Source organism: Osmerus eperlanus, unplaced genomic scaffold (genome assembly GCF_963692335.1).
Source record: "Osmerus eperlanus unplaced genomic scaffold, fOsmEpe2.1 SCAFFOLD_840, whole genome shotgun sequence".
Taxonomy (NCBI): Eukaryota; Metazoa; Chordata; class Actinopteri; order Osmeriformes; family Osmeridae; genus Osmerus; species Osmerus eperlanus.
This window is the reverse complement of record NW_026911623.1, coordinates 1-11,553: the sequence shown is the minus strand read 5'-3', so window position 1 is coordinate 11,553 and position 11,553 is coordinate 1. Positions and strand designations below refer to the sequence as shown.

The 11,553-nt window shown below is 48.4% G+C and overlaps 1 protein-coding gene across 2 annotated transcripts; it reads right to left on the bottom strand.

Moving 5' to 3' along the window:
- Nucleotides 1–11,547, bottom strand: LOC134016340 (focal adhesion kinase 1-like). Of its 2 annotated transcripts, XM_062455713.1 has the most exons (5): nt 11,500–11,547; nt 7,451–7,477; nt 1,313–1,527; nt 246–411; nt 1–44 (listed from the first exon to the last, which is right to left on the bottom strand). In XM_062455713.1, exons 1-5 carry the CDS (start codon nt 11,516–11,518, stop codon nt 34–36), a joined length of 438 nt encoding a protein of 145 aa, XP_062311697.1. In that variant the 5' UTR covers nt 11,519–11,547; the 3' UTR covers nt 1–33. The 2 variants fall into 2 exon arrangements, with proteins under 2 accessions (XP_062311697.1, XP_062311696.1); XM_062455712.1 differs by lacking the exons at nt 7,451–7,477; nt 11,500–11,547 and adding an exon at nt 2,589–3,415.
- Nucleotides 11,548–11,553: the final 6 nt, after the last annotated feature.

Genomic DNA, 11,553 nt, shown 5'->3' with positions numbered 1-11,553 from the left:
GATGCAGGAACCCTTTAGGAAGATATCGGATCCTCAACTCATATCTAGAGGAGAGGAGACGAGAGGATGAGTAGGTCAGACTGACAGCTGCTGTGAGACTGAGACACAAAGAAATAAACACGCTCTCTCTCTCTCTCTCTCTCTCTCTCTCTCTCTCTCTCTCTCTCTCTCTCTCTCTCTCTCTCTCTCTCTCTCTCTCTCTCTTTCTTTCTTTCTTTCACTCTCTTTCTCTCTGTGCCACCCACCTCCACTCCTCAGGGGGTGGTGCTGCTCGTACTTCTCCCTCACTTGGGACACGCCCATATCTGGGTGGAGCCAGTGCACCTCGCCCGAGGGGGCGTGGCTGAGCCGCACGCCGAAGCAGGACACACATCTGACCTTGTGGATGTCCAGAATCTTCTGGATGATTCCCTGAGGAGACGAAGAGAGACAGGTTAGGAGAGATGGGGAGAGGAGGGGTAGGGGGGAGGTAATATGATAGCTCTTATCAGCGGATCCTAGAGAGCATGTGTCAACCTGAAATCCTCCATTACATTGATTAAATAAGGCTCTTTACGCTTGGATTGTGTGTGTGTGTGTGTGTGTGTGTGAAGACAACTAGTCCAGCAGTGTCCATGCTGGTAATCCAAGAAGATCAGTGGTCTTGGCCTCTTGGTAGTCTGGATTATAGTGGATTACAGCCCAGATCTCTGGAATATCATCCAGACTGACATCTTACTGCAGCTCCACCACCAGCATGTTGCTGCCTGCTTCAATGCTGCTGACTGGGAGGCTCCTGTCTGCTCATGTGTGACTGGCTAACCTGCTGCTTTTGATTGGCTGACCAACTGAATGTTTCTGACAGGCAGGCTGACTGACTGGCTGGTTTGGTAACTGACTGGCTGGCTGGCTGACTGGATAACTGATTGACTGGCTGTCTGGCTTGTAACTGGCTGGCTGGGTAACTGACTGGCTGGCTGACTGAGTAACTGACTGGCTGGCTGGGTAACTGACTGGCTGGCTGGCTGACTGGGTAACTGACTGGCTGGCTGGTTGACAGGGTAACTGACTGGCTGGCTGACTGACTGGATAACTGACTGGCTGGCTGACAGGCTGAGGAAGGTGCATCCTAGTGGGATGTTAGAACAAGCAGTCATGACATCGGCTGCTTCATTAGACATAACAACTCATGTCAGACTCATGTTCCACTCCTCTTCCAGAGACCCAGAGAGGGACTGCTCCGGGATGTGTGTGTGCATCTGCACGCGTGTCTGTGTGCGCATCTGCACGCGTGTCTGTGTGCGCATCTGCACGCGTGTCTGTGTGCGCTCACCCGTATGTCCGTGGCCTCTCCATGGCGTATGTTGCTCGCCCAGCTGTCGTGTTCGCTGTTGCTCTCAAAGTGATGGAACACCTTCAGCACCCGCTCTGACACGCCCCCCGCCTGCCCCACGCCAGGCTTGGCTCCCCCCACCAAGGCCTGGTTCAGGTTGGGGTCCAGGTATGCTGTTGCCATGGTTTTACCGTGTGTTAGGTGTCTGTCATATTCTGGAGGAGAGAGCGAGAGAGCGAGAGCGAGAGAGAGAGAGGGAAGGTCAGTGAGTCTCACACACAGTAATGAGCTGGCATGGTGATATTACACTGCACTGCTCGCACACACATACACAGTAATGAGATGGCATTTCTCCGTGACATGACACTCCCCATACCAATGCCGCTGCTAAAAGGTTACCAAAAACACACTTCCCAGAATGCACTGCTAGACACACACATACACAAAAATTACGATACCATTTCTAAAGCCATTAGCACAAGTGTGACAGTGGGCAGGGGGTGAGTAGGGCAGTAATAGGCAGAGGGGGTGGGAGGAGGGGAGAAGGGAAGGGGGAGAAGAGGAGAGGGAGAGTTACATAACCAGGGCGGAGGACAATGTCGATGGCAACAGGACAAAACACTAAGAGACCCTGATCTCTCTCTCTCTCCTCTTCCTCTCTCCTGCTGTCTCTCTTTCTCCTATTCCTCTCTCTTTTCATGTTTCTCTCCTCCTGGGCGAGAGACTGTATTGAATAACGTGTGTGTTTGTGTGTGCGTGAGTATGTGCGTGTGTGCGTGCATGTGCGTGAGTGTGTGTGTGTAACTATAGCTTGATTCAGTACCAGCTGCTCAGGAGCACTAATCACATCATCTGCTCCCTCTCTCCCTCTCTTTAAGGTTCTGTGAATGGAGGCGACCCTGAGAGGGCACATGGCTTACAACACACACACACACACACACACAACTACAAAACTAGACACCTTCATTTACACGTCCACAACTACACACCCTTATCTACACATCCCCACATCCCACAACGACAAACACCACTACACACCCTCACTTACACATAAAAATCAAATCTGCAATCTCCTATTCAAAACGCACTAAGGACGGGACGAAAGTAGAGACAGAAGATAAGAAGAGAAAGATGAGGAGGAAGACGAGGAGGAAGAATGATGGAAATCGGTCTGGATACCTCTGGAGAGGAGGTGGAGAGAACATTTTGAGGAAGAGAAAGGGGGGGGGGGGAGAAGGTGGGGGGGGGGGAGCGTTGGATGTTCATCAGTCTGTACCTCTAGTCCAGCACACAGGGAATGGGATACACCCGTGGGTCTCCATGGAAACGCAACGTTGGTCCCTATAGGGCCCCACCTCCCAACAGCCGGAGGTCTCGCACACACGCATGGAGATGACACACGCACACACCAGGCCTTCAGGTCACAATCCCCAGCCCCACAACCCTCAGTCCATACACTCAGTTAGCCTGTTAGCCATGTGTATAAGATCCAGTTAGACTGTTAACCATGTGTATCAGATCCAGTTAGCCTGTTAACCATGCATATCAGATCCAGTTTGCCTGTTAACCATGTGTATCAGATCCAGTTTGCCTGTTAACCATGTGTATCAGATCCAGTTTTCCAGTTAGCAATGTGTATCAGATCCAGTTAGCAATGTGTATCAGATCCAGTTAGCAATGTGTATCCGATCCAGTTAGCCTGTTAGCCAAGTGTATCAGATCCAGTTAGTCTGTTAGCCATGTGTATCAGATTCATTGTCTGAAGCATCAGTGTAGCAGGAGTGCTAGCTAACCAGTTCCAGGTAGCCAGCCATGCGATCAAGTTCCTCAGCTAGCTGCTTGTTAGCTAGCTTTGCTTGGGGTTAGCTCTGAGTTAGCTGCCAGTCCCTCAGCTACCAGATTGTTATCTGACAAGCTGTGTACAGGTCCAGGGCTAGGAGGGCTAGCTACAGGTCCATAGTTAAGTGGTAGTTAACCAGCTAGCCGAGTATGGTCCAGGGCTAGGTGCTAGCTATCTACAGGTCCAGAGTTATCTGGAAGTTTGCTAGAAACAATGTTGGTGGCTAGCAGCCAGTCATCCTCAGTGTTCCAGTGTGGGAGAGTTTGTGACTGTGTTTGGACCAGATTTCCTACTGGCAGCCAGTGTCTGAATACTAATCCTCCTCCCGCCCCCTCCCTGCCCTCCCCCTCCTCCCCCTTACCCCGACCCTCCTGCTGCCCAGCAACCAGCTCTATCCCCAACCAGAGAGAGAGGGAGAGAGGGAAAGAGAGAGGAAGGGGGTATAGAGAGAACGAGAACGGAGAGAGATAGGAGGTAGAGTGAGAGGGAAAGAGAGAGAAAAGAAGGAGAAGGGAGAGATAGAGGTAGAGAAAGAGGGAGACAGAGGAAGACAGAGAGAATGGGGGAAAGAGCAACAACCTGTCAGCTGTCTTAATGAAGGGGCAAGTGCAGAAAGAGGAGGGGCTAAGGGGGAGGGGGTTGATGAATATGCTAATATTAGCCTGTGTTGAGGGCCACGCCGACTTCTGTTTACACGTCTGTGAATCACTGTACACCTTGCTCTCTCTTTGTCTCTCATGTTCTCTCCCTCACTCTCTCTTATTATCTCTCTTTAGGCTCTCTTCTCTCATTCCTAGTCTCTCTCTCCCCCCTCATCTCTCTCTCTGTCATTCTCTCTCCATCTCTCATTCTCTCTTCAGTCTCTTTCTTTCTTTTTCCTCTATCTCCGAATTTCTCTCTCTCCATTTGTCCTTCCCAAGAGTGACAGACGAGATACAGAGAGAGATAGAATGAGGTATAAAGGATGGAGAGGTTAGATAGGCTAGTGGGTTAAAGAGATGGAAATGGGGATGATTGAAGGATGAGAAGCATTCATCAGGATCAAACCCCTGGAAGTCCTAGATAACCCCAGCCCTTGATCCCAGCATTATAGAATCACCCAATGGAGACAAGAGGAGGGGAGAAAAGAGGAGAGGAAAGGAGAGAGGAGGAAGGGAGAGGAGAGGATGATCAGTCATGCTGAAAGGAGCAGAGTAGATAAAGCCAACGAACAATGAAGCAGAGCCCCATGGAGGGGGGAGAAGTGGGGGGGTGAGAGAGAGAGAGGGGGGGGGGGATCTTCCTATTAACAAACCCACATCCGACTTTCTATTGCTGCAACAAAGACCCTCCCCCCCAACACACACACACACCCACAGTTGGGGGTGTGGAAGGGGCACGTGCTATGGGGCTATTAAACACTGAAGTCAAGTCAAGTCAAATTTATTTATAAAGCACATTTAAAAACAACTTATGTCCACCAAAGTGCTGTGCAGTCAAAACATATAATCAGATAAACATATATTATTTATAGGACATGACAAACATAAACAAGAATTCCTACCCAATTGCAGACTCAAATGCTAAAGAAAAAGATAGGTCTTAAGGTGGGATTTAAAAACGTTGCTACTAGTAGAGGACCTAATATATAAAGGTAGGCAGTTCCACAACTTTGGAGCAGCAACAGAACAGGCACAATCTCCTTTAAACTTCAAACGTGACCGTGGAATGCACAAAAGCAGTTTGTTGGACGACCTAAGGGTCCTTGAGGAAGAGTGCTGGCTAAGGAGGTCTGAAATATAGGAGGGTGCCGATCCATGTAGGGCATTAAAAACAAATAAAAGAACCTGTACTGTTCTTTTATTACATCTATCTGGTACTGAGAGGCCAGTACCAGATAGATGCTTTCTCTCTTTTTTGTACCAGTTCAAAACCTAGCAGCTGCATTTTGAACAAGCTGAAGGCGGGACAAGGTAGACTGACACATTCCCATTTACAACGAGTTACAATAGTCCAGACGGGAGGAGATGAACGCATGAATAACTGTCTCTAAATCCTTAAAGGAAAGAATGGGTTTCAATTTAGCAATGGCCCGGAGTTGGAAAAAGCTGCCTCTGACAACAGCGTTTAGTTTTTTATCAAGATTAAGAATCAAAAAGTATCCAGAGATTTTTTGCATAGCTATGTACATTGTTGGATAGGGGCCCTAAGTTATTAACAATAACCTTGGTGGAATCTGTGGGGCCGAATACAATAACTTTGTATTATTTAATTTAAGGAAACTTTTAGCTAGCCAGTATTTAACATCTCTAAGACAATCAGAGAGGGATTTCAGGGATTTCTTTCCATACATTTTCAGGGAAAGGTTCATATGAGTGTCATCAGCATAGCAATGGTAAGCAATGTTATATTTCTGAAAGACGGAGTGGATGATCTAAGGGAAGCACTGCCTCCTCGATGCAACACATACATACATGACACATGAGGCAGGGAGCAATAGATATATAATCCCCCTGATGGATAGAACATACAGACAGCATGGGGGAGAAGGGGATGGTGGAGGGCGGCAGCAGCACCGATCATACAACACCGTTGTGAGTGTGTGCGCGCGTATTCGCTCGGCCTTTCAATGCCGTCTTATCGGACGTGGCCCAATGGGCTTGTGCTGGCTAACACAGGTATGGTAATGAGCGGATGACGCGCGCTGCCCGATTGCCCTGCCTGAACTAGCTGCGCTTATTAATGGCAATTTTGAAATGGGACTGAAAGTATTAAGGGCAGTTAAATCAAGATTAGGGTTTTTTTAATAAGGGGTTGGACCATTGCATGTTCAAAACATGACGGGACAGTACCATTGATTAGGCAGCTATTTATTATGGACAATATACTGGAACCAATCGTGTCCAGCACTTCTTTAAAAAGGCGTGAGGGAACTGTGTCCTGGGGGCAGGTAGTAGGCTTCATGTGTGAGATTATGTCTATTGCATGTGAAAGTGATACAGGTTTAAACTGAGCAAAAAGAGCAGAACATGTAGCTAAGTCAGAAGGGTCGTGATCTAGAGGTAAGATGCAAGATTTTATGGCATCTATCTTGCCAGTGAAGAAAGACAGGAAGTCTTCACAAGTCTCAGAAGTTGCTTCAGGGAAAGCAGTAGCAACCGGATGTAAAGCCTTGTTTATCACACTAAACAAGACTTTATGATTAGTACAGTTGTTAGAGATAATATCAAGAGAAATATGTGGCTTTTACTGTTTTAACAGAGAGTTGATATTGAATTAAACAATCTCTCAGAATTTCATTGACACTGCAACTTGTCCTTTTTCCATTTCCTCTCTCCTTTTCTGCACTCTTGTCTGAGAGTATGGGTAACATTATTTAGCCAGGGCTGAGTTCTAGCTTTTGCTCCCCTCTTTTTAAAAGGAGCAACAGAATCCAGGATGTCAGAGCAAGTGGAATTAAACATGGTGACTAAGCCCTCTGTGCTCAGGCTCGAGGGCGCCTCAATACTGCTGATGAGGGGAGAAACCTTGTGACATCCACAAACTGAACACACTCACCATCGCTGGCTTTCATGAATACACACACACACTCTATGTCTATAGGAGCCCAGGCTGTACATTTGCAGTCTTGTCCAACAATTATTGACATAATGGGCTATCTGAGCATGTGTTTGTGTGTTTGTCTGTTCAGTCACAAACTCCTAGCCTTGAGCCCGGAGTTTGTAAACCATTAAAACACACACACACACACAGTAACAAGTCTGCATGGTTAAATATCTCCAGCTCGTTAAAGTTCTATGACATGCCTCTCCCTCCTAAACCACAGCAATGTCCACTCTGCCCGTCAGCCCTTTCAAACACACACACACACACACACCGAGGGTTGTATGTAGTCCTCATTAGAGACTCTACATCATTGCTGTGTTCTTTCTTCCTATTGCTGTGTTCTTTCAGCCCTACATGCTACATTCACCTCACTCATTCACTCACTCACTCTTCATTCACTCTTCATCATTAATCCATTGTGACATAATCCCCTCATCGTGACATCATCGTCCCTCCTTTGTGATATCATGAACTCAATGTGACATCATTTCTATGTTGTGACATCATCTCTTCAATGTGGAATCATTGTCCCTCCATTGTGGCATTATTAACTCATTTTGACATCATCCCAGGGCCCAGTTGCATAAACCTAGTTTAAGTAATGAAGTTGGTTCATTTGACTGCAGAAACATTTTACTAAGTAGGACCCGCTTGAGTGAGTATATGACAGCCAAAAGTCACTGCAGTGATGCTGGCCCCTGCAGGTAACTCACCTGTGTAGTAGGATATCCTGGAAATATCTGAAAGAGAGAGAGAGAGAGAGGTCAGCTCAGTTGTAGTTTGCAATATATTTCACACAATACCAGAATGACATTCAGATGTTTGTCCTCTGCTGACTCTCTGCCACCAGTGAGGTTTTCCTCTTGCAGCCCAGACCTGTCCCCCACAGCACCCTCTAGCTGGCAGGGGGATTCACTGCAGGACAGGCTAGGCCAACACTACCCCTAACAAAGATTACTATTCATGGATTGCAGGTCAGGACAGTTACTGACCTAGGCTAGGCTAAGGCAGGCTAAGCTAGGCAAATGCTAGCCTGCCCCAACATTTCCAACCTGACAGTCGCTAATTCAACCAATAGCTAATCACTCAACCAAAGACTGTGACAGATGATGGAGGTTTGAGGATTATAGTGAAAGCAACTGCCTTGAGGTTGAAGCAAGATCCATTAGTGTAGAGTTACGTACTGTATGTCACATGCACACAAACACACACACACACACACAGGAAAAGGAGGATGTGGTTGCGTCTCAGGTGTCTGGTCAGTAAGAGGGTTCTTCTCAGCACAATGACTGAGCCATGAGTCATCTATCAGGCATTTCCTCTGTGTGTGTGTGTGTGTGTGTGTGACTGAGAGAGTGTGTGTGTGCTGAGCAGTTTTTTTGTAACCGGAGAGTTGTCATTATCTCTTTGAGTCCCCCATACCATGCTAAAAGGGTGTGTGTGTGTGTGTGTGCGTGTGCATGTGTGTGCCTGTGTGTTGTACGCTTACCCCCCTCCCCCTTGCCTGCCCCCCCCCCCCCTCTCTGTCTCTACATAATCAATACAGCTGGCCAGTTGATCCCTTGCTCTGCATGTGAAAGACTGGTCTGGGATTTGATTGACTCTGTAAGAGATTAGAGGGGATTAGTTCAGCGCGCCAACATGTTAACTCGCTGTGTGTACTTCAGTCTCCAGGTGGCGTCTACAGAATGCTACTGTCTAAACATATGTTCACCTGTTCACCTCCAAGAGGCCGGGGTGCTAAGCACACAACACACACACGGTTTGAATGAACTCTTTACACCTTGCTAGGCTAGACTAATGCTCAATCTTATTTAAGTATTCGTGGTTTGACACAAACCAAGCTAAGCTAGGCTAGGCTGGCCAATACTACTAACAAAGTATTTATAGATTGATAATACATAATTAAGCTAAGCTAGGCTAAGCTAAACTATCCTCCCATGCTGCCAGTAATACCAGTCCACAGCCAGTTTGCCCATATGCCAGAGTAGAGTTCTCCACTGTAGTGACAGTGTAAGTCAGTCCCTGCTCCACGCCACACACACGGACACACACACTTGTCAAGTCAGGCTGGCAGGGGCCCAAACACCTGCTCCTCGAGCTGTCCTCAGGAGCCATACACACACACACACACACACACTACGGGAGAGATGTGTGACAAGAGAGCAGCTACATTTCTATCTATGGCAGATAGGGGAGAGGGGGGGGAGAAAAGGGCAAAGAGGGAAGAGAGGGGGAGAGTAGTATATGGAAGGAGGTGTGAAATGGGGAAAGGTATGACAACAGAGTGCTGACAAGAGAATGAGCAAGAGAGAGAGAGAGAGAGAGAGAGAGAGAGAGAGAGAGAGAGAGAGAGAGAGAGAGAGAGAGAGAGAGAGAGAGAGAGAGAGAGAGAGAGAGAGAGAGAGAGAGAGAGAGAGAGAGAGATGAGAGAGAGAGAGAGAGAGAGGTATAAACGAGAGGGAAAATGAGTCAAATGGCAACTGAAGCACATTAACTATGGTTCTCTGCTATGACTATCTGCTCCTTCTCCAATCAGCTTTTATGTTTCACTGACACACACACACACTCACACGCTGACACACACTGATATACACACTCACGCTAGCACACACTAAACACACTCACATGCACTAGCACACTCAGACACACTCACTCACCCACACACTAACATACACACACTCGGGCAGACACTAACATCTATACACACACACACACTTGCACAACAACAGACTAACATACCCGCTCTCACTCTCCCACACACACACGCTAACACACTCTAACAAACACACTCTCACTCACCAACACATTATATTCGATAGAACAACGTAAACCCATGTTGTTGAAGCATCACTTGACCACCTAGAGAATGTGTGGGAGAGAGAGGAGAGAAAGAGAAGCTTGATATATATATATATCAAGAAAGAGGGATGGGTGAAGAGAAATAAAGGGGAAACAGCTCGGATGGAGAGAGAGGGTGACGACAACAGAGTGAAAATAGGTCATCAAACAGAGGTCCACCTCCCCCCCCCCCTCCTCCCCTCTCCCCCCCAGCCCCCCCTCCTTCTCCTCCTCCCCTCTCCCCCCAGCCCCCCCTCCTCCTCCTCCTCCCCCTCTCCCCCCCAGCCCCCCTCCCTCCTCCTCCTCCCCTCTCCCCCCAGCCCCCCCTCCTCCTCCTCCTCCCCTGTCCCCCCCAGCCCCCCTCCTCCTCCTCCTCCCCTCTCCCCCCAGCCCCCCCTCCTCCTCCTCCTCCCCTCTCCCCCCAGCCCCCTCCTTCTCCTCCTCCCCTCTCCCCCCCAGCCCCCCTCCTTCCTCCCTCCTCCCCTCTCCCCCCAGCCTTCCTCAGGGGATACAGCTGCTCATGCTCTACTGATCTCTGGGGAAGGTTCTAGCTGACCTGTGTGTGTGTGTGTGTGTGTGTGTGTGTGTGTGTGTGTGTGTGTGTGTGTGAGTGTGAGTGTGCAACCTCAGGCAGAGGGTGTTACTGGAGCATGCAGCATCGCTGAGGTCTGAAGAAACAGCTCCCCTCACACCTGCCACACACACACACATCTGCCCTCTCCAAACACAAGCATCACACACACACTGCGCACACACACAGACATTTGTCACACACAAATGAACTAACTGATGAGCACATTATCCACTGCGTCACCAAGTCACAAACACACATGAAGAACCACGGAAGCACACACACACACACCACACACACACACAAGGTCGGGGTCATGCATGAGCAGACACACACTCATTACACATGCACATGCACTAACACGCATACACAATAGGCACATGCAGTCACACACTTGAAGGCCAATGAGGTGGGGACCCTACTATGACTATTTCTGCTCTAGGGTTACTGTGGTAACTAAGGTTGCTGTACTAGCTAGGATTGTGGTAACTATAGATGCTCTAGTAACTAGAGTTATTGTGGTAACTAGGGTTAGGGTGTCAAACAATGTATTTTATTAATGTAGCAGGTGTTTTAACCAAAGCATAGTGCAGTGGATATTTTAACTTGCAACCTCTAAACCAGGCCAGACCAGGACTAGTTAAACCAGGCAAGACAGACCAGGGTTAGTTAAACCAGGCTAGACTGGCCAGGCCAGGCCAGGCCAGACCTTGCGTGCAGAAAGACACAAACAGGCCTTTCAGAGGTTGCTGGTTTAAATTTATCTTAAATATTTCAAAAGCAGAGAAATAATAAAACTGTTAAAATATGCAGGAAGCAGATATAACCTAGAAAAGATGCCTTTGGAGAGACAACTGCACGCCTCTCTCTCACGCACGCACACACCACACACACATCCCCATTCACACACACCCATTCAACACCCCCCCACCACACACACACACCCCTCCCACACACACGCACGGTGGTGAACAGAGTAGTCCATCATTCAAGTGACAGATGGACCTGTACAGCTGGAGTCTGACACTCAGACAGAAAACAGGTTAAGACTCTCACACACACACAAACCAACCTACAAAGACATGCACACACACACACACACACTCACTCGCACACACACACACACACACAGCAGAGTTCAACTCCAGTCCGAAATTTAAACCACAGCAGGATAGCAAGCAGCAGCATTGTGTGTGTGTGTACGCGTGCCTGAGCGTGTGCATGTGTGCGTTCTCCTCTGTGTGTGTGTATGTGTGCGCGCGAGCCTGTGAGCGTGTGTGAGTACATGTGTGTGTTTGTGCCTGTGTGTGTGCGTGTGTGCGTCCGTCACAACAACACGGGAGCCCTTACCGTGGTACGGTCCCTCCATTGAGGAAGAGGGGAGCGAACGAGAGGAGGAGGAGA

Coding starts and splice junctions, on each gene's coding strand:
- LOC134016340 (XM_062455712.1), bottom strand. CDS start 2,700: ATGCGTGTGTGCGAGACCTCCGGCTGTTGGGAGGTGGGGCCCTATAGG. Junction 1,528..2,588: donor CCCTGTGTGCTGGACTAGAG/GTACAGACTGAT, acceptor TCTCTCCTCCAG/AATATGACAGACACCTAACA. Junction 412..1,312: donor GAGAGGCCACGGACATACGG/GTGAGCGCACAC, acceptor TCGTCTCCTCAG/GGAATCATCCAGAAGATTCT.